This window comes from Triturus cristatus, chromosome 1_1, assembly GCF_964204655.1.
Source record: "Triturus cristatus chromosome 1_1, aTriCri1.1, whole genome shotgun sequence".
In the NCBI taxonomy this organism is placed as follows: domain Eukaryota; kingdom Metazoa; phylum Chordata; class Amphibia; order Caudata; family Salamandridae; genus Triturus; species Triturus cristatus.
Window position 1 is genome coordinate 869,962,612 of NC_140579.1, and position 23,759 is coordinate 869,986,370.

General features: G+C 42.3%; 1 protein-coding gene across 1 annotated transcript in view; it reads right to left on the reverse strand.

Annotated features, from left to right (window-relative positions):
* Nucleotides 1-18,489, reverse strand: part of RAB2B (RAB2B, member RAS oncogene family) — a 111,868-nt gene extending 93,379 nt beyond the window's left edge. Inside the window, 3 exon segments of the mRNA XM_085646248.1 lie at nt 10,898-10,980; nt 17,998-18,065; nt 18,459-18,489. Of these exon segments, the coding sequence (XP_085502374.1) occupies nt 10,898-10,980; nt 17,998-18,065; nt 18,459-18,489 (182 nt within the window).
* Nucleotides 18,490-23,759: the final 5,270 nt, after the last annotated feature.

Below are 23,759 nucleotides of genomic sequence, written 5' to 3' on the forward strand. Positions count from 1 at the left end.
TGCAGCACTAATGTTGATTCTGAAAGGTTCATACATTTAACATTACCAAAGAGTAAATCAGTGACTTTTAGTAAATTAGTTAAAGATGCAAATCACAACATGGAATGTTCTCAATGTAAATCAGAAATGTTATCAACGTTATTTTTAAAGAAATATGGACAGTATATAATTTTAATGATGCAACGTTGTAGAGCTGATGGACCAAAATTGGACACTTTAATAAAGAAGTTTGTAGGAAATCAATTATCAATATCAGGAAAGACTTTTGTTGCAGTTGCAATAATTTGCCATGATGGCCCTTCTATAACTTCTGGTCATTACACAGTTTATCTAAAATGTGAAAAAGGCTGGACACTGTGTAATGATTCTCAATTGATTTTCAAGCAACGTTTGCCTGCAGAATTACCAAATTCCTACTTAATTTTTCTAAAACCAAAATTTTAGATACAAATTGCAGCATCTGAAGAAACCATTATTTCGATTTTATAGGATTACCATTGGATATTTCACCTAAAAAGGATTTAAAATTACCATTTGGCCTCATGGAAATGTAAATGTTTCTATTTTGGACTTCTTTGACAGATATTATTTTGGTGTATGTGCTTAAGCAACAAGATTTACAGACGTTATTTATTGCAAATAGTTATTGTTCTTAGAAGATATTTTTAATATATATGTTACATTTCTATCAAGGTATGTTTTACTGAGGATAGATTCAGGGCTTTATTAAACAATCTTTCAGATTGTTCATTTTTTTGACCGCTGTTAAGTGATGAATACAATTGATATCACTATTTTCAGTGAAATTCAATATATTCTGAAAACAGCAAAAAAAGGGCAAAAAATTACTTTGTTAAATATGAAAATATGTGTACTGTATTCTAAAATGTGTTGTTAAATATTACTACTTTTTTTCTTTTTTTTCAGATCTAGAAAGAAAATTTAGGAAATTGAATCCATTTTTCTTGGAATTAAAAAAACCCATTTATTTCTAATTAAGTTATTTTGTTGGTCAGGTAAGTTTAAAATATCTGTATTTCTCACCTCTTCACTTTCATGCTCCCTTTTCTTCACTTCTCCTCACTCTGCTTTTCTCATTCCCCTTCCCTCTCTCTTCTTCCTTTACTGCTCTTTCGTAACTCCCTCACTCCTTCTCTACTACTCCCCTAGGTTTACTGCCTCCATCACTCTTTTTTCAACCATGTTTCTCTCCCTGTCTCCATATGTCTCAGTCATTCTAACTGCCTTACTCCTTCTCAGTTCCTTGCTCTGTCTCTGTCTCTCTCCCTTTGTCTGTCTTACCCTTAATTTCCTTAACATCTCTGTTTCTACCACTTCTCCTCTCTCCATCACTCATTTTACATCTATGTTAATTTTTTAACCTTCTCCGTCATTCTCCTTCCCTCACCTTCCCTAACTGTCACTATCCTTTACTCATAGTCACTGCTATTCTCCTACTTCACTTCCTCCTGTCTGTATCTCACACCCCTTCATCTTTTCGCATTCTTTCCTTCAATCTCCCTCACTCTCCTTTGCTCATTGAAATCCTGACTCCCTTTCTCTCACTCCAGTTTCCTAAATCCCTCCATCCCCTCACTCCCCATCTCTCACTTTCCCTTACCCCCTTTTCTAATCCTCATACCCCTTATCTCACCATCACTCCACTTCTCTTACTTTCAATCCCTTTACCCTGCTGTACTTCATCCGCTAAATCTGTTACTCCCTTTTCCTATCTCCGTCCATTACTCCCCTTTTCTCACTCCCCCTCCATTACTCACTGCCATTCCCTTACTCATTCACTCTTCTTACCTGTATCCTCTACCCTTAGTCCTTTTGTTGCAGTCAGTCTTTCACTTCCCTTTCATGACTGATCATACTTTCCTTTTCTCACTCATTCTGTCTGTCCTTTCCTCCTCTTCACTCAGTCATTTCAATCATTCATGTATACACTACACATTCATTCAATAAAATTACAACACAGTATATTAGGAATATAGCTATTCTTGGAGAAGTGAAGCGAGTTCTGAAAAGAACTGTTTTTGTCTTTTTTGTTTTGTATTTTTTTGTTTTTGTTTTTTAACAATTTTGTATTTTTTTTGATTTTTTTAGAGCACCAAAAAAAAAACGGGTAATGAAAAACTGTTCAACAGGAACAAAAAAAAAAATGAAAAAAATTATGGGCTGGAGCATGTGTGCTGCTGGATTCTGTTTTCAATCAAGTTAATACTGCTCTCACCGTATCAAAGAACAGCATTGCACACATTGCAATGTATGTGCACCTTCTGGAAAAGGGGGCAGATGTCCAGTGGCCTGGTACACGGTGAATCTGCGGCCGCAGATGATGTGCTCGGCTGAGCAGGTGGAGGGTTGTCCCTTAGGGCTCTAGTTGTCTCTCGAGCATAAGGTACAGGATGCACTGTCTTGAAGTGCCTCAGCATTGAATAAATACTAAATGAGTATTTCTTGCTGGGATCTCCTCTGGATAAAACAGTTCTACAAATAGTGCATGTCACCTTCGGAGCATTCACCTTCTTTTGGCCCTCTGGAAAGGTGAAGAATTTCCAGATGAAAGAGTCTATTTGTTTCGTCTTCCTTGGTGGTACCACAAAGGTCTCCTCCTCATTCCCTAAAGTAGACTGCTGTTCTGCCATTTTCCAGTAAAATTTTACTAGAGTAGCTGTTCAGCTGCTTGTCCCAGGAAATAAGAAGAAATAGTGAGGGGAGTGAGTGTGGTGTTTGAAGATTCTGGAACAGAAACTACTATGAACCAATGAAAAGTGTTGTTTCGAAATATCACATGACTTGCCGTGCGCGCAAGGTGCTCGCACGCATGCGCACACGGTGCACGCACGGATCAGAAATTAGTTACTTTTAACCCGATTTTTAAAACATGAAAAGGAGGCAGGGAAGACACTACCTGACCCCCTAGACCTTCTCAGGGGGTCCCTAAAGGACCTCGTAAATAAAAAAAAAACATTTCCTTTAATAAAAAAAATTGGCAGTGCCCGCACGGTGCTCGCACGCATGCGCACACGGTGCACGCACGCATCAGAAATGAATTACTTTTAACCCGATTTCTAAAACATGAAAAGGAGGCAGGGAAGACACTCCCTGACCCCCTAGACCTTCTCAGGGGGTCCCTAAAGGACCTCGTAAATAAAAAAAAAAACATTTCCTTCAATAAAAAAAATTGCCTGTGCGCACACCGTGAAAAATCCTTAAAAAAACATTTTAAACTGTTTATAAGTTTATAGAAGATATTAACTATGCTGTTCAACTTTATCCAAATAAAAAAAAAGAGCTGAGCCATTCCATATTACAGGATACAGTCAATCTATAACTATATACATAGGTAGTTTATTGTAAAATAAATATAGAAAAAATATAATACATACATAAATTAGCATTTAAAAAAACCTTACAAATTCACTAAAAAAAACATAGGTTTCACACACGTTATAGTTAGAAATTAGCATTTAAAAAACCTTGCAAATTCACTTAAAAAACCATAGGTTTCACACACGTTATAGTTAGGAATTCGCATTTAAAAAACCTTGTAAATTCACTGAAAAAACCATAGGTTTCATCATGTTATAGTTAGCTGGACATTTCACTCGTAAAAAAACATTGAAATTCCCCCGTTATAGTTAGTTCAGCTAACTATAACTCACGCGACCGCAATCCACTGCTGATGACGTCACATATTACATCACTCATGACATGGTCAGTGACATCACTCATGACATCACTGATGACAGTTCAAATGACATCACTGATGACATCACTGATGACATCATCCAGTGAATATGTGTCTTTCTGAAAAATAAATATTTTTTATATATGTATATCTAAAGGTTAATGGAAGAATAAATGGGTAAATAAGTGTCTAAATGGATGTTTTTTTTTGGTAAAATTAATTGTATAACTGACTTATTAACAGTATCTTAGTGAATACAAGTATTAGTGAGTAATGTTTAAATATTTAAATATCTGTATCAGTGTCTCACTTTGTGTATAAGTGGCTGCATGGGTTGGTGAGTAGCTACATGAGTGTGTATATGGGTTATTAGTTCGTTTTTAGAGTATCAGTATGAGTGTCTGTATGGTTCAGTGGGGGATGTTACTTAGCGTATAGATGCATGAATGAGTGACTCACTGTATGTGTTTTGAAGACAGTATGTGAGCAGGACAGTATGGGTGGATGAGTGTGTGTATGGGTGAGTAAGAGAGTGAATGACTGTCTCAATAGTGTCTTTATGAGTAAGTCCATATGTTTTAAACTAGTATATGTGAGTATTGATGTATATAAGTGAGGATATATGAGAGTGAGAGATTGGAAGGGTTCCTGTATAAATAAGTATGTGTTTCTATAAGTGATTGTTTAAGAGAGTAAGTATGTGTACGTTTCTGTAGAAGTAAGTGTAGTGGTGTGTGTATAGCTGTATATGCAAGTAAATGGATGTTTATTTGCATGTGTGAGTATGTGTGTGAATAACTATGTATGAGTGAAGGTGTGTAACAGGATGTATAGGTGTATGAGTACATATGAGGACTGAGTACATGTATGAGTTACTATATAGAAGTGTTGATGAATGAGTGGATGCGTATGTAGATTTTGGAATTACTGAATACGTTGTTCTAACTGGTATTGGTATCTCTATCGTTTTCAAAACTTTAGTTTGTATTTTTCAATGTGTGTATCAAAGTTTATATTAGGGTAAGAGGAGGTCTGCCACTCTTACACAAGGAGGATGTCATCAGTGATATCATGAGTGATGTCATTTGAGATGTCATCAGTGATGTCATGAGTGATGTCACTGACCATGTTCTGAGTGATGTAATATGTGACGTCATCAGCAGTGGATTGCGGTGGCGCGAGTTATAGTTAGCTGAACTAACTATAACGGGGGAATTTCAATGGTTTTTTACGAGTGAAATGTCCAGCTAACTATAACATGTGTGAAACCTATGGTTTTTTCAGTGAATATATATATACATATACACACACACATATACATATATATAAATGTATATATATATATATACATATATATATATGTGCATACTTGTGCGCGTAGAGAGAGGTAGAGGTAGAGAGGTAGAGGTAGAAAGTTAGAGGTAGAGAGTAGTAGAGAGAGAGATAGAGAGAGAGGTAGAGAATAGAGAGTGTGTAGTAGAGAGTAGTAGAGAGTGAGTAGTAGGAAGTGAGTAGTAGAGAGTGTGTAGTAGAGAGTTGTGAGTGTGTAGTAGAGAGTGTGTAGTAGTGTGTAATATAGAGTGAGTAGTAGAGAATAGTAGAGAGTGTGTAGTAGAGTAGTGAGTGTGTAGTAGAGTGTGTGTAGTAGAGAGTAGTAGAGAGTGAGTAGTAGAGAGTGAGTAGTAGAGAGTGAGTAGTAGAGAGTGAGTAGTAGAGAGTAGTGAGTAGTAGAGTAGTGAGTAGTAGAGTAGTGAGTAGTAGAGAGTAGTGAGTAGTAGAGTGTGAATAGTAGAGAGTGAATAGTAGAGAGTATGTAGTAGAGAGTGAGTAGTAGAAAGGGAGAAGTAGAGAGAGTACGGTAGAGTAGTGAGTGTGTAGTAGAGTGTGTAGTAGAGTAGTGAGTGTAGTAGTGAGTGTGTAGTAGAGTGTGTAGTAGAGTGTGTAGTAGAGTGAATAGTAGAGTGAGTAGTAGAGAGTGAATAGTAGAGTAGGAGAGAGTGAGTAGTAGAGAGTAGTAGCATAGTAGAGTGTGTAGTAGAGTGTGAATAGTAGAGCGTGAGTAGTAGAGAGCGAGTAGTAGAGAGTAGTAGAGTGTGAGTAGTAGAGAGTGAGTAGTATAGTAGTAGAGTGTGAGTAGTAGAGTAGTAGAGAGTGAGTAGTAGAGAGTAGTGAGTGTGTAGTAGAGAGTGTGTAGTATAGAGTGAGTAGTGCTGCTCTGCTGCCTCGGACTTCTGCGGGGAGAGCCCCGGGGGCCACAGGGTGAGTGTCAGGGACTCTGGGAGGGATGGAGACCTCCAGCACTGGGGGAGCACCGACACTGCCCCAGCCCCGTTGACATGAGCCTCCTGCGCCGCCTCCTCCCGCTGCTCTCCTGACTTGGGCTCCTGCGGGGAGCGGAGCCCCGGGGGTCCCAGGGTGCGTGTCAGGAGGGCACTGGAGGAGCCCTAAGGTGGGAGGGAGACCCCCGGGGGAGTGTGAGGGGCCCTGGTGGGGCCTGGGGTGAAGCGGCACAGATGCTACTCCACCCCGACGGCATGACCCTAAAATAAAAATTTACTTATTTTAACACAGTTTAATTAAGTAGGATAATTAAAGAGCATCGTTCACGAATAGTGAAAGATAAGTATAATCCAGGAATTAACCACTAGTGGAAAAAAAATCCAAACAGTATTTGCATGATAATTCACTTAACATATTGGCGAAATGCATTCACAACGCTGGAAGGACACGGAAATCAAGTTCAGGATGTGCGGGGTGGGGGTCAATATGCAGTTCTGCCACAAAGTCGATACATCCCGGTTCAGATAGCCGAGACCATGACAGCTGAACAGTGAAAGCACCAACCTGATTTCCCAATACATTTTTATTCCAGCTCGCCTCGACAGGAAGAAAGGGTAGGGGCAGTGCTTTAAATGGGCCGGTACTCACCGGTACGGAGTACCGGCACTTCTCATTTTCATCGCTCTGAGTACCGGCACTTCTCTGCTGCCAAGTAGAGTACCGGTACTCATCAAAGGTAGGCTCATTGTGGCTAGTGCTCACGAGCACGGACGAGGATGTCTGACAGCCAAAGCGCCTCTAGCCCAAGCTGAGCCACCTCTAAACAATTCAGCAGGGCTCGTTTGAATAATGTCCGGTGTTCACCGCAACGCTGTGTTTGACAGAGAAGGGTCCATTCAGGCCCTGTGCTGTCCATCATACTCATACCATGGTGTGTATTTGTGCACACACTTGAATCCAGGCATCCCACTAACAGGAGCAATAGCAGCAATGAAGACAGCCGCGGGAGATAAGGAGTGTAAAATGGCCTTTATCCCACCTGAGTCTTTTGCGTGAGTGCCTGTCTGCTTGTGTCTGGGTGTTTGCCTGCACGTGTGTGCATGTTTGTGTGTGTGTGTGTGAGAAAAGCGAGTGAAAGAGGGAGAGAATCCAGACATTAGGTAGGTATTTTAAAGGACATTCTTGGAATGCTTTGTGTGAGCATTGCTGCTTGTTTCTGTGAGTGCGCACTCAAGAATATATAAGTAATCGGCCACATATTAGAAGTGTCTTATATGTCTTGTCCTTAGTACCGCCCCTAGCCCTGCCCACTTGCTACACTCATAGCTGATGAGGCGGCGCATGCGCTGCCTACGTCAGGCCGAGACCTAAAAAGCTCTCAACGGAGATCAAAGACGAACAGCTAAAGCCAAGGGTATTCCCAGTGTCAGGCAAATGCACCTGTCAGGGCAATTTATAGGCTTTTAGAAGCCCTACAAGGCAGGGTGAGAGAAGGGTGACAGGGGAGAACATAATGAGAGGGAAAGGAGACAGAGAAGGGAGAGGAGGACACACAGACATTGGCAGATAGAGAAAGAAAGGAAGAGGCAATGAAAGAATGGAAGGTAAGGAAGAAGAAAGGCTAGATAGGGAGAGTAAAAGGGTGGCAAGAGAGAGAGAAACGGGGAATGAGAGAGGGGAAGTGACAGGAGGAAAGCGACAGAAGAGAGAGGGTACAAAGCAGAAGTAAGTGAAAGGAATAAGAGGGAGAGATTGAAAGAAAAGAAGGGAAAAAGGATAGAGAAAAGAGGGTAGGAGAAGGATAGAAGCGGGGAAAAGACAGAAAATAGAGGATGCAAACGGAAAACAGATGAGAGGGAGGGACACTGTGTGAGGAGGCTGACTGATAGAGTGAGATGGGAAAGGGGGTGACAGGAGGAAATTAAGGAGAAGAGAGAGGATCGAAGGACAAACAAGTGGATAGAGGAGCTGGAAAGAGACTAAAAGAAAGAAAAAGATGGAAGGAGTGAAAGAGAGGAGATGGTACACAAGGGAGACGATGATAATGAAAGGGCAGTAGAAAAAAGGGGATGGCATGGAGAAATGAGCGATTAACAAATGAGAGGGAAAGAGTGAAGAATTACAAACTCTGTCCAGCCAAGTAAATATGCAGTATATTTTTACTTTTAAAAAGAGAGACGTGTTCAGTTCATAAACAGTTTTTCTTAAAGATGAGCCTCCTTCAAAATGACCTCGCCTTATCTGTGGCTGCCTCTAAGCGTGTTTTATAGTGGGATTACAAAGCTCTTTCGTACTGGAAAATAATTAATACAATACATATGCTCACGGCCAAATCTTCCGGAATACGAGAGCTACCCAAAAAGCACGGGTCTGCTTTGCTGTTACGCCACCTGGTGGTTGCAATGTGTTAGGAACTTTCCAAGAAGGTTGAATTTGCAGTACGGGGAAAACAGAATTGCTTTCTTATATGATGTAAAACGTAGAAACATATTTTTATGGCCTAACGTCCCCCATTTGAATCTCTAATTAAAATGTTTCTTTTCGGATCAAGTATCTGTGTCATTGTTAACAAGTCATCTGGACAAAAAAAATGAAAACACGAACGGTCACAAAAAACATATGCACGTTTTTGTCTTTTTTTTCCAAAGGGGAAAAGCAGCATTACGCACGAGGAACAAGATAAAATGCTTTAGATTAGTGAAAGGGGAGTCCCCGCATTCTACTTCGTAATTGATTCTGTGCAAGTAATGCCATGGTAAGAATGATTTTACAGCGTGTTACGGCTGGAAAAAAGGGGATGGCATGGAGAAATGAGCGATTACCAAATGAGAGGGAAAGAGTGAAAGTTAAAAAACACAAGCCCGGGAGTTGTGTGCGCGCACGCGCGCGGGCTGCAATGTACTGGGGGCTTTACGGAGAAGTCATCACACTAGGAGGTGAAATGTCATTTAATTAGGCTAAACGCTTGAGTGAGCATGCTCATTAGTGGTTCTTGCTTGCGTTTCATTGTTTCAACTTCTAACCTCATTAAATAGTGCAGAACATTCTCAGGGCCTTTCATTTCATTTTTAAGTGTTGCTACAACTTGGAAAATGTAAACTGCAGAAGATACACGTCACATATAACACCATGCCCCCATTCACATCTCGCCCCTTATTTCTCATTGCTCAACTTAACATGTTTCGTGCACAAAGAGAACTAAAATGAGGATCAGAGCGTCAGGAAGAAAAACTTAAATGCCTTTATATTTTATGACTTCTGAAGAACATGCATACCTTATTTGGACACAAAACAGTTAATTGTTACATTTGGCATCCATCTAAAAGTATATTCCCATCCAGAAAAAAAGCATAACGCGTTACAAGAGAATGCTAAAAACACCCTTGCCTTCCAAATTCAAACTTCATGTGAAAGTATCAGGATTATTGGTCTGCACTAAATAAATTCCATATGAATTTTCAGGTGACCACATGACATCAAGGGTGCATGGTTTCAATCCCTGTGTCTCATTTAGAAATCTAATGCCTTCTGGGAGTTGTAGTATTGGTTCACCCCCACTTAATGCATTTTAAAAACCACACCTGTAAGCAATGATTTGTAAAGGAAAACCACAGAACTGGGGCACTGCGGCGCTGCTAACATGAAGCAATCTCGTAACATTTTCCACACACAAGCTCTCCAGCCAGAAGTGGGATTTTAGAACTAATCATAACACAGAACGAATACAGCCCTCGTTGGAGCAATGGACTGGACACATTTTAGCTCTAACTTCCAGGACTTGGCTGCTCTGTAAGCCCAATGGGGTTCGAATGTAGGGGCACGGTTTGCTGAACTGCGCACTCGAAGAGAAGCCGTGGGGCGGACAGGAGTGCCTCTTCAGCACGGATAGCAGCTCCCGTCGCCTAGCTGCGGGCCCTCGGTTATCGGCCATCGCCAGACCTCGGGAGCAGCCCGTGGCAGGCGCCAGAGCCCTACAGGAGGCACGCGACTCGTTGCCATGGCTGCAGCTAGAGTGAAGGAAAGCGCTCGCCGCAAGTGCACCCTTGCCAGGGCCCTCGCTTACAACAAGCGAGTGGCAACTTAAGGGGCCTCCCCGAAAATCATACTACAAGGACTTCACTTGCCTCTCTACGTGTCATTTGGAAATAAAATCTACAAGAACATGGCTAGAATTCAGCCACTTTCAGCACAGTACACATTTTCTGCACGATATTTACCGTAAATAATTTACGGAATTTAATGTTCAAAGCAGTACGTCCTTGATTATGTATAAAGTTTTGTTAAAATAAAAATAAAAAAAAAGATTTTTTTTCATTAAAGATACAAGCCCGGGAGTTGTGTGAGCGCGCTAAACCAAATTTTTTTTTAAAAAAACACACGAGTGGTGACACGATCTGTGGTGGGGGAGGAGGGAGGGAATTGAAGCGCAAGCAAGGCGGAGAGAGGTACACAAGGCTTAATGAGCCATGACATAAACCCACATGGCGGCTGCGCGCGTGCACACGCGCATTACCGGAAGCTTGAGGTCAGCAAAAGCCTCTGGTAGCACTTTGAAAAGCCCTTTACTAAATGTCTCGCAGAGCAGCACATGCGCTGGCGAGACCTAAAAACACACTGCTGGCATTGCAAACGTGTTTGCTGGCCCGGGAGTGGTGTGTGTGCGCAGTCTGTTCTTTTTCAAAGCTCAAACTCTGGCTTGTGGCGCGCCCCCGCTCACTCCCGCAAGGTGTATGCTGCCACAAGCACGAGTATGTGCTTCGAAAAAGAGCTGAACGACGGCTAAAGGTCTCCTATGCAGTGCATGCACACTGCTTAGGCGAGACCTAAAAAAAGAGGCATTGTAGCAACAGAACAGGGGTGGAGGAAACAAGAAAGGAAAGTGTAAGAGGAGAGCGCAGTAAAGCAGAACTAAAGATTTACCTTGTGATGTAGTACACCAGCAGAGCTCCCGCTGTGCCCCGATAATAGGAACGGCTGATTGAGCGGAAGGATTCTTGCCCAGTCTATTCATACCAGAGTGAACAATTGGAAATACAAAGAATTAAAAACAAACAAAAATCACTCATATTCCACCATATGGCCAGGAGAACAATGAATGTGTTGCTCAATTGCAGCATTATAATAGCAGTAAACACCTAGCAGGAAGAGAGCTGCGTGGTCAGAAAAGTAGATGTGCTACCACTGTAACGATTCGTGATAGCCCAGACCTCTTGACCACATGCTGAAAGTCTCTGGGAAAGAGAGGTAACATAATCCAGAACATAAGAGCAGGCTGCAGGGACTAGCTTGCTAGAGAGTGAAGAACAGAGAGAAGAAGGAGCTAGGAGGGGCAGGAAAGTGTCCGAGGAATGCTGGATTACCTCCAACCCCCAAACTCATCTTTGTGATAAAAGGAACTGGTTCTTGTCTCCCTTCTGATGTTTTTTTCAGAAGGACATGTTCAATTTAAAAAACACTTTCAATACCTGTACATTAATATAACTGGGGTCAAGCGACATAGTTGTGTGCTCTCATTGATAGCACAGATCCTAAACAGATGACCTTTGAACTGAGAAGGACCTGCTTGCTCCTGCAGGAATTTGACCTAGTCCTACACATTATTATTAACCATGGGTCTGTCATCTCACTATGCAGTTTCTCTCTTCCTCCTTCACTCACTTGCGTAGTCTTAACTCCTTCTGCCATTCCTTTTTCTACGTCTTGGTGCAATTTCTACCTCCCCAACATTGTGTCATCTCTCTCTACCACACCTATGTTATTGCTCTCTCTCACATTGTCATTCTCCATCTACAGCCTTATGTCTCCCACCTTTGCAAGGTCAGACAGTTTTTTGCAATCTTTCATCATACTGAGGTACCATAGCTCAAACCATTTAGTTCCACCTCGCCCCAGTACCTTCTATACTCTTTAGGTCTCTTGGTCTCTCCCCTCAATCAATCAATCAATCATTTGTAAAGCGCACTACATACCCGTGAGGGTCTCAAGGCGCTGGGGATGGGGGGGGTGGGGGGGGAGGGGGCGCTACTGATCGAACAGCCAGGTCTTGAGTATCCTCCTGAAGGTCAGCAGGTCTTGGGTCTGTCGTAGGCTTAGTGGGAGGGTGTTCCATGTCTTGGCGGCGAGATGGGAGAAGGATCTCCCGCCGGTGGTTGTTCTTCGGATGCGTGGGATGGTGACGAGTGAGAGGTCGGCGGAGTGTAGCTGGCGGTTGGGGATGTAGAAGGATAGCCGTCTGTTGAGGTAGACTGGGCCGGTCTTGTGGAGTGCTTTGTGTGCATGGATGAGGAGCTTGAAGGATATCCTCTTGTTGACGGGAAGCCAGTGCAGGTTTCTCAAGTGGGGGGTGATGTGGTTGTGTCGTGGTATGTCGAGGATCAGTCGAGCCGAGGCGTTTTGGATGCGTTGTAGTCGTTTGATGAGCTTGGTCGTGGCTCCCGCGTAGAGGGCGTTTCCGTAGTCAAGTTTGCTGCTGACGAGGGCCTGGGTGACTGTCTTTCTTGTATTTGTCAGGATCCATCTGTAGATCTTGCGGAGCATGCGGAGGGTGTTGAAGTAGGAGGGGGAGACGGCGTTGACTTGCTTGGTCATTGAGAGCGTTGAGTCGAGGATGATTCCCAGGTTGCGTGCGTGGTCGGTGGGTGTCGGGGCTGCCCCCGGTGACGTCGGCCACCAGGAGTCATCCCAGGCTGATGGGATATTGCCTTTGAGCCACCACATATAATTCGTAGGTTGTTTCTACCTCTTTCTATGCTACATCACGTCCTAAGGGCATCGCAACCCCACTCGGTGCGGCCTAACTTGCCTTATGTATACCTCAAACTTCCACGCTGTTTCACATCACCTGAGTTCTTGTAATGTCTTTCACCCGTCAGTGCAGGCTTGCCCTCTTTTTATTCCAGCCTGCTCCTCACTATTATTGTAATTGTATTTATATAGTGCATACTACACCAGACAAGGCATTGATGAGCTTTTCAGAGAGCTAATCCCGAACCCAAAAGGATTAATGGCGGACTAGTATAGGGAAATAAGAGTATAGTATTAGTATAGGGAGGTACAACTTCATTTGAGGCACAGGGTCAGACTGATTTGCATATGGCCATGTCTGAACTGGGGTGGCAGAGTGGGCTAAAGAACGGTGATGGATCAAACCCAGATCTGTTGACTGGGTGTGAGTGTTTGATTGGTTCTGATGCTCCGTCCATCACCACCCCCTTTTGTACCGCTTTGTTCGCCATAAGTTGGCAGGGTATACTAAGACGTGAGTCCCTTGCTCACTCTGCCACTGGATTCAAGCAAGCCTGAAGACGGCTGAAATGCCAGAAACCGGTCCTAGGAAGCTTGTTTCCGGTCCAGGGAAGGCATGGCTTGGCAGTTCGGGCTGGACTGTTCCCATGAGGCACAGGGTCAGACTGATATATTGCCCGTAAGGTAAGTTGTCCCTTAGGTTGCGTGGGTGGTGTGACTCATATTTAGGAGTGTATTTCTTTCTGTAGGTTTCCGGTATAGGTCACAGTACAAAAGGTCTTCATCGACTCGGAATGTAAGGTCCAGGAAGTCAATGGCTTCATTGTTGTAGGACATGGTTAACTGGATGTCCCTTGTTCTGTTTTTGAGCCATCGTCCGAATTCTTAGAGTTCATCCTCTGTGCCAGACCAAATCATTACCACATCATTTATGTAGCGTTTCCATACTGCTATAGACTCGATAAACGGATTGTCATAGCGTTATAGATGTTCTTCCTCATAGTCGTCCATAAAGATGTTAGCCAGGCTTGGTGCGTTTGTGGCCCCCATTCCTTTACACTGAAAATAAAACTGGTTTCTGAATATAAAGTAATTTTGCTTCATTGCGATTTCCAACATGGTGATCAAGAAATCTGTCGGAATCCAATGTGATCTCGGGCACTTATCCAGGGTGGATCGTACTACATTTAATGCCTTGGCCTGTGGTATCAACGTGTAAAGAGAGGAAACGTCAAGGGTCACAAGAAGTTGTGTTCTGGTGTCAAACACCAGGCCTTCCAGCAATTGGATGATGTGCATTGTGTCCCTTACATATGATTTTCTCTCCGTAACCCAAGGTTGCAAGAAATGATCGATGAATTGGCTAAGGGGTTCCAGGATCGACCCACACCCAGAGACAATCGGCCTCCCTGGTGGCTTCTCCAAGCGTTTATGCACCTTGGGTAGGGTATATATCGTTGGTTCTTGGTTCTTTTTTTATTCAAGAACTCTTTCTCCGGTTGGCTCAAGAAGCCTTCCCGTAGTGCATCCTCGGTTAGTTTTTCAATGAGTGACTTGATCTCACCCGTGGGGTCCCTTGGTGTGGGGAGATAACTTTCATGTACTCCCAGTTGTTATTCAATCTCGTCCACATGGTCTGTGGCATTTTGCACCACTACCGCCGACCCTTATCCGCCGCCTTGATGATGATGGTGTTGTTTTAGCGTAGAGTGTTAAGTGCCAGCTTTTCCCCCTTGCTGATGTTGTGTCTTATATAATGTCGTTCCTCCAGTAGCTCCATTGTTTCTTGGAGGACGATTTGCTCAAAAGCCAGTATTCTTTGGCTCATCAAGTACGCTCCAGGCGTGAAAGTGGAAGGTGGTCTGAAGGGTGTTGCGGCTGTCGGAGGTGTATACACGTTTTTACTGAAGTAATATTTGAGTCTGATCTTTCTGAAGAATTTTTGCATCTCAAGTTTGATAGTGAAGGTATCTGGTATAGCAGTCGGGACAAAGGATAACCCTTTGCTTAGCACCTCTCTTTCCGCCAAGGACATGTCGTAGTTTGGGAGATTGATAATGGGGTCCATGGTCAGGACATTGGGTTCACGGTTGGGTATAGTAACAGCCATTGGGGTTCCTATAGAAGCAGCCACTGGAATCTACTGCTAAACCACAAGCTTACAACGTGTATTTCATCACACACCTTCGTACTATGTCTGACAAAGAAACACTATCATATAGTGAGGACTATATAACCAAGCTAATACAAGATCAGGGCACATCAAACTTCCTCCTTGGCTCAGACAGATTATCTGTTGACGCCAGTCTCAATGAGAAACTAGCAAAAATAGAAAGGCTGGAAATGCACCATTACATGCCGTTTAAATAATTGTTGATAAACAGCATGTGAGTCTCTTACTGTGTACACCATACCAAGCCTTGTGAGTAACTGTTGCATAACACCATGTGAGTCATTAACATACTTCTTGTTCGCACCGCGCCTGCCCTTGTGATTACTTAAAATATACGTAGGATCATACAGGCGCATATGTATTGTTAAAATACATCATGTGTATGTACTATTTCACTGGTCCGTATGCTGAGCAGGGTTAAGAATCATCCACAACGTTTAAAGTCATTTTTTGCACCTAATAACTGTAATGTGCTCACACTCTCCTGCATTCACATCAGTGCAGTCGAATGCTGAGAATCCTCCACACTGTTCACAGCCACCGAGATATGTAACTAAGGGCTGGAACGTGCCTACATTATAATTTCATGAAAACACAACACAAGGCTCTCACATATCCGGTCTTACCCTGTGCAGGGGCCAGGGGATGATGAAGCACACAGAATCTTTCCACTTTCCCTGAATCGATTGGATAGACTTGCCCCGTTGCCTATTAAACGGGGTTCCCATGAACGAACGTAGCATGCACGCTGACACCACGTCTGCGCACTGTCGACATATAAGAGTCATCCATCAGCATGGAGACTCACTGCCTAATTGCAGCGACAGTACAGGACGGATGTCTGTTTGCCCCTCGCTACGAGACTGATTCCTCCTGCATTTTTCAAGGTGAGCAACCACAGCCCCTTCGGGAGTAAACCTTATCACTCAATGAGGTCACGATGTAGACGTACAGCTACACTCCTTCTGGTTATGCCATCACACCATGCGGCAGTGTGAAATTTCCGCTGCACCATTTAAATCGCACTTAAACACCGCCTATGACCCCTCACATTGGTAGTTTTATACTCAATTTCCGCAGTGCCGTTTTAATCGCGCTCAAACACTGCCTATGACTTCCCACATTGGCAGAGGCACCGCGTATGTTTTCACCCGGCACCACTAACACCACGCGGCAATTTTTAGCAATCCTGCTCAGCTGCGGTGCCTACACACCTTTCGTTGCATCTAGTTTCACCAACGGGACCTGGGACACACGGATGCGGCAAATCATCACTGTCCGTTTTCTACTGTCGGCACTGCTTAAAAGTACACTGCCGTTAGCCTTAACACCGCACGCTTGTGCTATGCCATCGCGCTAGTGTATATTTTAAACAGCATATTCACATATCGCAACTCGACGCGTCTTCTTCTAACATTTAACCATGACACACGCTGCACCATATGGGAAATATCATCAGCACTGGTGGCCAGCTGCCTGAATACAGTTAAGGCATCGCATTACTCTTGATTGGTTCCCACGGGTTTCAGATCGCCTCTACCGTTGTTGTACGTTATTAACACTGTGAAGAGTCGCTGGCACCAGACACAAGGTCTGAACCATACTCCCTTCTACCCTATAGAATTTCAACGCCTGGGCCCACCTTGATTCTACCGCCAGGCCGCATTTGATGCGAACGTGACCAGCACTTCGTCTGGTTTACCTTGGGTGAGTTGTCCACCCTGCCTTCCAATTGGCATCTCAAACCAACCTAGCAACTAAACACGCCTAACACCCGCCTGTCTTTAATTCATAGGTTGTCGTTGCCCTCCCCCCCCGCCCTGTCCTGATGAAGACCCAGCGTGACTACCCAATGGAGCACACTATGGGTTGAAACGTCGACAACGCGAGGCCCAGATTGACCAAGGCTCTGCACATTGAAAGGAGCATTATTAGCTAACAGAGCCATTGGTTTTACATAAATATCTGGCCTATCCCCCACATGTATATAAACTTTGATCACTCTGTATATATTGCACACTCGTTGAGCGCTGAGCACATGTCACATGATCACCATTTACGTGTACTTATTTCACGGTATGTTTACAACCTTTGATCTACTACATATGTGAATATATATGAATGATTTAATTCTGATAAAAGTCGACAGTATTTTGAGTCACTTATTTATTTGTTCTTAAAGCTTTCCTGTGTTCAGGCGTTTGAGATACTGATGCTACAAATTGAAACTTTAACACATATATGATATTAAGTGCTTTGAAAAGTAACCTACTTTAACCCGACAGAACCATTCTTTGTTTACTTATACGTACCCAGGCTCTGAGGGACACAGGGTCACCCTATTTTTTGTTAAACTCTTACTCTGGTTTGTGTCACTTTATCCCCCTTTTTGTGTTATGTTTCCTCTTTTCTTGTGCCACACACCTTTTTTAACTACCTCACCACATTTATACTGTGCCGCCTGACCTCTTTCTACTTTCTTATTCCTCGTTCTGCAATACTGTTCACTTAGTGTCTCATGTATAATAAGGGTACAGGTAGCAATCCTAGTGGCCTACATCTCCTACACAGGCTTGTATGTGGTACACTAAACCTATGGGTTGGCCACACCCCTTAGAGCCCATAAGACAATTTAACAGTGAGTAAAGGTATAGATTTGTCAAAGACAATGTATTTGTTATCAAAGTAATATAGAGGTTATTTTATTTACATGAGGCATTGAAGAAAAGAGCTTTTTTTTCTTTTAATGATTTATTTTTATAACCCTTGATGTTTTTCGGGCTTTATTGACATCACATAGATAGACCAGCTTGTCATTGGAAACTCTTTTCGCAGTGGTCTCTTTCAAAGAGACCCTGAAAAGTGGAGGAACAAATACAGTCATCAAACTGGGTGAGGGGAGGGTACCATAAAATGGCAAGTCTTCCAGTGTGTCAGTGTGCGTTGGCATACTTGGGCATTCATCCGGTGCAGCAAGGGTGCTTGTAATCAGGTTGTGGGTGCAGAATAACAAGGTTGAGACAGTAGGACAGAGAGGCTGAGGAGAATGAAATGGTGATAGATGAGTGGGCCCGCAAGGATAGTCACATATTACTCTTCTCACCGTGTCCCAGATCTGTAGCTTGATGGCTTTTCCCTCAATGGTTATCATTCGGGCACCAAACTCGACCCCTGAAAAGGTAAAGTGAAAGTGAGTTCCTAAGAACAACCTATACTGGACTGGTGCTGTAATGTGTATGAATCCTTACATGTGTAGTTGAGAAGAATGTTCCCTTCAAAACAATGCTAATCACATTCTAGTTAATTTTGTTGGTGCGCTACCAATGGCTGGATTTGATGAGGGCTTCCTGCAATGAATCGTCACCAAATATTAATGGATCTTCTATGTGATACATCTATATTTGTTACAATAAGCTTCATGGTCTGTGGATGCTTTGTAAAGGCTCTGGAAGACTTCCACACATGAATAATTACTTATCTAAAAGAAACAGGTGCTTCATTATACAGCTAAATGTGAAAGGACTGCCAGTGAATAGAGGATCACTTATCTGTGCAGTGCATTACCTGTCCACTGGTGCTTGTATGAGCACTTCATTTTCAGGAACCAAACTTAAGTAGACAAGTAGGTCAGGTGAGACCATTGACCGATGTATGTGTTTAAAATCAATTTAGGTAGAACAAAACGGTTTTGTCACAATATGGCAATACAAGAATCAGGCATAACTGTAGGTCATAAACTGTGCAATATACATGTAACAGTACACGAGAAACTGAAGGCAGGGTTGAACAGATTACTGAAACTAGTTGTCACCAAGGAAGCAGGAGCACTAGTTGGATGGTAGCTACTTGCAAGGCGAGCACAAAGACTTTCATGTTTTTTAATACATATAAATAAAAGCAACTGAGAGGATGGTCATTGGTGCCCAACATCATTGACATTTTCAGTGATAAGGATCATGCAGAGTAGTGTTCAATATTTGAGCGGAATACTGTTAATATCCAGAGTACAAATCAGAGTTTGTCACCTTATATTCCTTTGAGCATACCAGTTCCCTTCTGAGTGTACCAGCTCCAATTATGCTTTTGGGGTTGACATTGTCATCAAACCGTGCTTCAGAGCGTCAAGCAAAGATTGGTAGGGATGACAAGGGCATTACTGCAGGGTAAAGGAGGTGCTCGAGGTATTGGTGTAGAGTGGCTTGGCCATCGGTTTAAGATAATAGCCAGATTAAGATATTGTATTGTAATGTAATTGCAGCATATTAATTCAGCAGGGGGCATTAAACCAGAAGGAAGCTTATTGAAGGCAGTTGCTAAAGCTCTCATATTGAAAGACAGGGATGATCTACGGCCATTCTAAGGTTTTATTGATTGTGTTCAATGCATCCTGCAATTTGCAGACAAGATTGAATCTCAGGGTCGCTTTGAAAGTTTGGAGCAAGACATACTGAACACACCTCTGTACGGTAGTTTTGTAGCTTTAGCTAAAGTAAACAAGGATTAGGGATTCAGGGGGTCAGCACTATATTTTTTTTAACTATAGCTTTTGCCTTGCGAGTATTAAAGGCTGCATAAGAAAGGTTTTCAGGAGGGGGTGTGGACTGCGCTCCGAAGAGGAAGGCATTCGGCTGAGCTCCACTCGAGCGCCAAGCTCTTCCTTCTATCTGCAGCCTTTTTAGTTGTGATTTGGGGCAGCTGCACTGTCTCTCATAATGCCCTCGAAGGTCGGAGCAGCATTTTGAGCTTCATACTTCCACTGCACACTTCTTTGACCCGGAGACCCGGCCTTGGGTTTCTCTCCTCAGACGCAGGCGGGCGCCATTATATAATCCTGCCGCTCACGTCCCATGGCTTCTAGCTGAGGAAATACAGGCGTGTCATCAATTAAATGCCTGGCAATGTTTTTTTACCCTCTTCCTGTATGCTTTTCTGCAGCACTATTCTCTATACAGCATATTTGCTATGCTTTTATGGCATTTTATCTAGCTAATGTTTGTTTTTTTACTTCATAAATGCCATTTAAAAAAGCTTCTTTTTCTTCTCTTCTCTGTTGTAGTCACACAGTATTTGTTTTACATAGACATTGCCACTTTTATCACATGCTGGGTTTATGAGTTTTCTTGGCTCTGGATACTGGACACCAGCTGATACATAGTTTTCCTTCATATATGCATACTTCTATGTGCTGTTCATACAGCTTATGGGCAGGCTCACCAAAAATAACACATCCTCCTCTTCATCACGCTACAATGGCCAGTGATATTTTATCATCTGCTAAGCCTTCATCGTCAGGCACAAAACCCAAGTGGGTGAAAAATGACCCCCTTCTCGCCCACTGTCATCACACAACCCTGTTCTTGATTCTATTCTTGATGAGGTGAGGGGATTAAAACCCTTCATGTCTGCTACAAATGAGAAACTGTAAAGCGATCCAACGACTCAAGCTGCATACCGAGGATCTTGAAAATTGAAATAGACATAATAACCTTTGTCTATATGGCCCACCAAAACATTTGGAAGGTCCGGTCCTATTGCTCTTCTTGAAGAAGCTCCTGCCTGAGCTTTTGAACCTTCAACATGATCTGCCACTGAACATTCAACGTGCACACCGTCTTGGTCGTTTACAACCTCATTCTATCAGAACCAGAGGAATTATAATGTTATTCTTGGAATTTACAGATCTCATCCTTGTGCTGAAGGCAGCAAAAGTGAAATGGTGTCTTGTATGGTCTGGCCACACCATTATCTCCCTCAAGATCTCTCTAATACCACCAATGCCAGACAGAACTTAATTTCTTGCTCTTTGTTCTCTAATGAGACAATTACATATTCGTTATGGCCTTTTATTTCCATGTTTATGTGAAATTGCTCATGAGGGCACTACACGCTCCTTTGACGATCCAAACTAAAATCCTTTCTCCAAAGTATCTCGCCACACTCTGTGGATACTTCTTCCCAACGCTCCTAAATTATTCTAACTCATTCTTTTTACTTTCATACTCTCTCTACGCCTTTCTATATTGTTTCCATATGGCTGTTATCTCATGTAGATCTTAGTTTCTTTTCCTCTGCCGTTCTTCTTTCTCTCGGTGCGGATACGTCCCATGCATATCTTTTCTGCTCTTCATCTTAGATCTGGATCTCTTTCCTTGATCTAGCTCTTTTTCTTACAATCTCTGTTTCTTCCTATTCTCCTAGTTGTTATTCAATCTCTTTTTTTATACCATATGACAAATTTTTTTTTCTTTTTTCTTTGTTCTTGTTACATTGTGTTACATATTTTTTGAATAAATGGTGTTTTTCTGTTTTGAGCAGTGTCCAAGCAGCGTATCACCTGTACCTCTCATCCCATTCCCCAATATGTGTAACGTTGTCTCGTGGAATGTTCGTGGTCTGGGACATCCTGTCAAAAGACAAAAGGTACTCTCTCACATGTCCAGATTAAACTCACATCTTTCTTTTTTGCAGGATACTCCTTGTAATGATGTAGAATCTCTAAAATATAAAACAAAATGGGTAGGCCAAGTAAGGTGGAATTGCTGTTCTTTTTCATAAATCGTTGCATGTATAAATTTTGTCAACTCAATGTGATAATGATAGACATTTGGTAATGGCCAAGATTATCATTCATACCATGGAAATCTATTTCTTTAATATTTATGGTTCTGTTAAACCGGATCCCGATTTCTGGAAAAACATTAAGATTTTATTAGCTTCCCTTAGGAACCCTAACATCCTTGTTGCATGAGAATTCCATCAGTGGTTAGACCCATTTACAGACAATCTAAATGTAAATTTAATCCTGACAAATCTTACAAACCATTTCAATCTGCCATTGCAACCCATCCATTATGTGATGTTTGGAAAACTTGTAATCCTGACTCTTTTGAATTCACATTTTTCGTCCAATGTCCACCATACCCGTTCCAGAATTGATTATATTCTGGCTAGTAAACCTCTACTTCCCTCCATCCAATCATTAGTGATTGGCCCTATTTTTTATTTCTGACCATTCTGCTGTTTTTTCTTCATTTGACCTTTCTCTGAACAATCCTAAAACTGGTCAAAGGAAATTGAATAACTTTCTTCTATCCGATAATAACTTCTTATCTGAAGCTACTACCTTTATTAACAATTTCTTTGAAATCAATCAACCTTCAGACACATCTGTACCTAATACTTGGGATGTCTTTAAGGCCTTGATTCGTGCCTTCACTATAGCCTACACAGCAAAAAAGAAAATAACCAACCATGCCAAATATACTACTTTAGTACAATAACTTAAAGCATTGAAACATATTTACTTTTCATCTAAATCCTCTTCGGTATTACACGAGTTAATTAAAGTCAAGTCTACTCTTAACAAACTTGCCACTGATGATGCCTGCAATACTCTCTTTAAAGTCAAATCTATACATCACAGAGGTCAAAACAAAGCAGGCAAGATACTGGCCAATTTAAAAAAAAATCAAATCTGAACATAAAAATATTGGTCCCATTCTAAATGAGCATACCAACAAAATGGCTTCCTCTGATACAGATATTTCTAGCTAACCCCCCCCCCCCCCGCCTCTTTACCTGATAAATTTGATCTATTGGGAGTTGAGATTACTATCCAGGAAATAACAGATGCCATCAGATCCTTTAAAAAAATCCAAGGCCCCTGGTCCTGATGGCCTTTCTATAGAATTTGTTTCGGCTTTTTCCTCCATTTTTGCCCCTAAACTACTTGAACTTTTTAACTCTTTTCTTGCAGAATCTAAGGCCACTGGTTCCTTTCTAGAAGCCCGGATTGTCCATATTTCCAAACCCGATACAGATCACTCCTTTTGTAAAACCTACCGTCCCATTTCATTAATTAATTATGATTGCAAAATATTTGCCAAAATTCTTGCGCCCTGTCTGGAGTCTATAGTTCCGTTACTGGTCAACCCCAATCAATCTGGTTTTGTTAAGGGCAGACTGGCTGCTGATAATGCTAGAATGTTTTCTAATGTCATTGCTTTTGGTAAAAAACACATCAATCTCCTCTAGTTGCATTGTCTCTTAATGCCAAAAAGGCCTTCGATCGTATTAATTGTCAATTTATGTTTACTACTCTTCAGTGGTATGGCTTTGGCCCTAATTTAATTTCATTTATAAAATTATAATACCCTGCTCCACGTGCTAGTATGTTTGCTAATAATTTTTCCAAATATTTTCAGTTACAGAGAGGTACTCAGCAAGGATGTCCTCTTTGCTATTTGTTTTATGCTTAGAACCTTTCCTTGAATGTATTCGTGTTAACCCACTTATCTTGGGTTTTGTGCATAATGAAAACTTTCCTAGTAATCATGACGGAAAGTTTCAATTCTATTAAGGACGCGGAGGCGAGGATTAAGCTGTAACTTTCATTTATTCCTACAGCCAGCAGTATTCAACTTTAATACTACAACAAAAAACTAGCACTCCCATGGTGCTTTGGGCAGTTTAGACAGTCCATCACAGTCAGCAATCAGCATCCTCCGCCAACCGCGAGGGCATGTACATCCTGTGTCCACTCCTCTTTCGAGACTGCAGCCAGAACCAATCCACATTCCGTCAGTCGTTTTTGACACCTTCAGAACCTGAAAGAAATGAGCCAGAAGGCCCATTACTCTATTCTTCATAACAGATACAGTCCAGTTCATAATACAATCACTGAGATATGATCAGTGGATGGCCAGAGAAACATACATTTCCATAAAAAATCAATTGATGCTAGATAAAATATATGTACTTATACCAAACGAGGCCTCGCAAGCCCGATGAAAAAACAAACTCCGTCACGAGGGTGGGAGCAGGAGGTCGTTAGAGCCCTGGGAGGGAATAATCCTCGCATCCGCG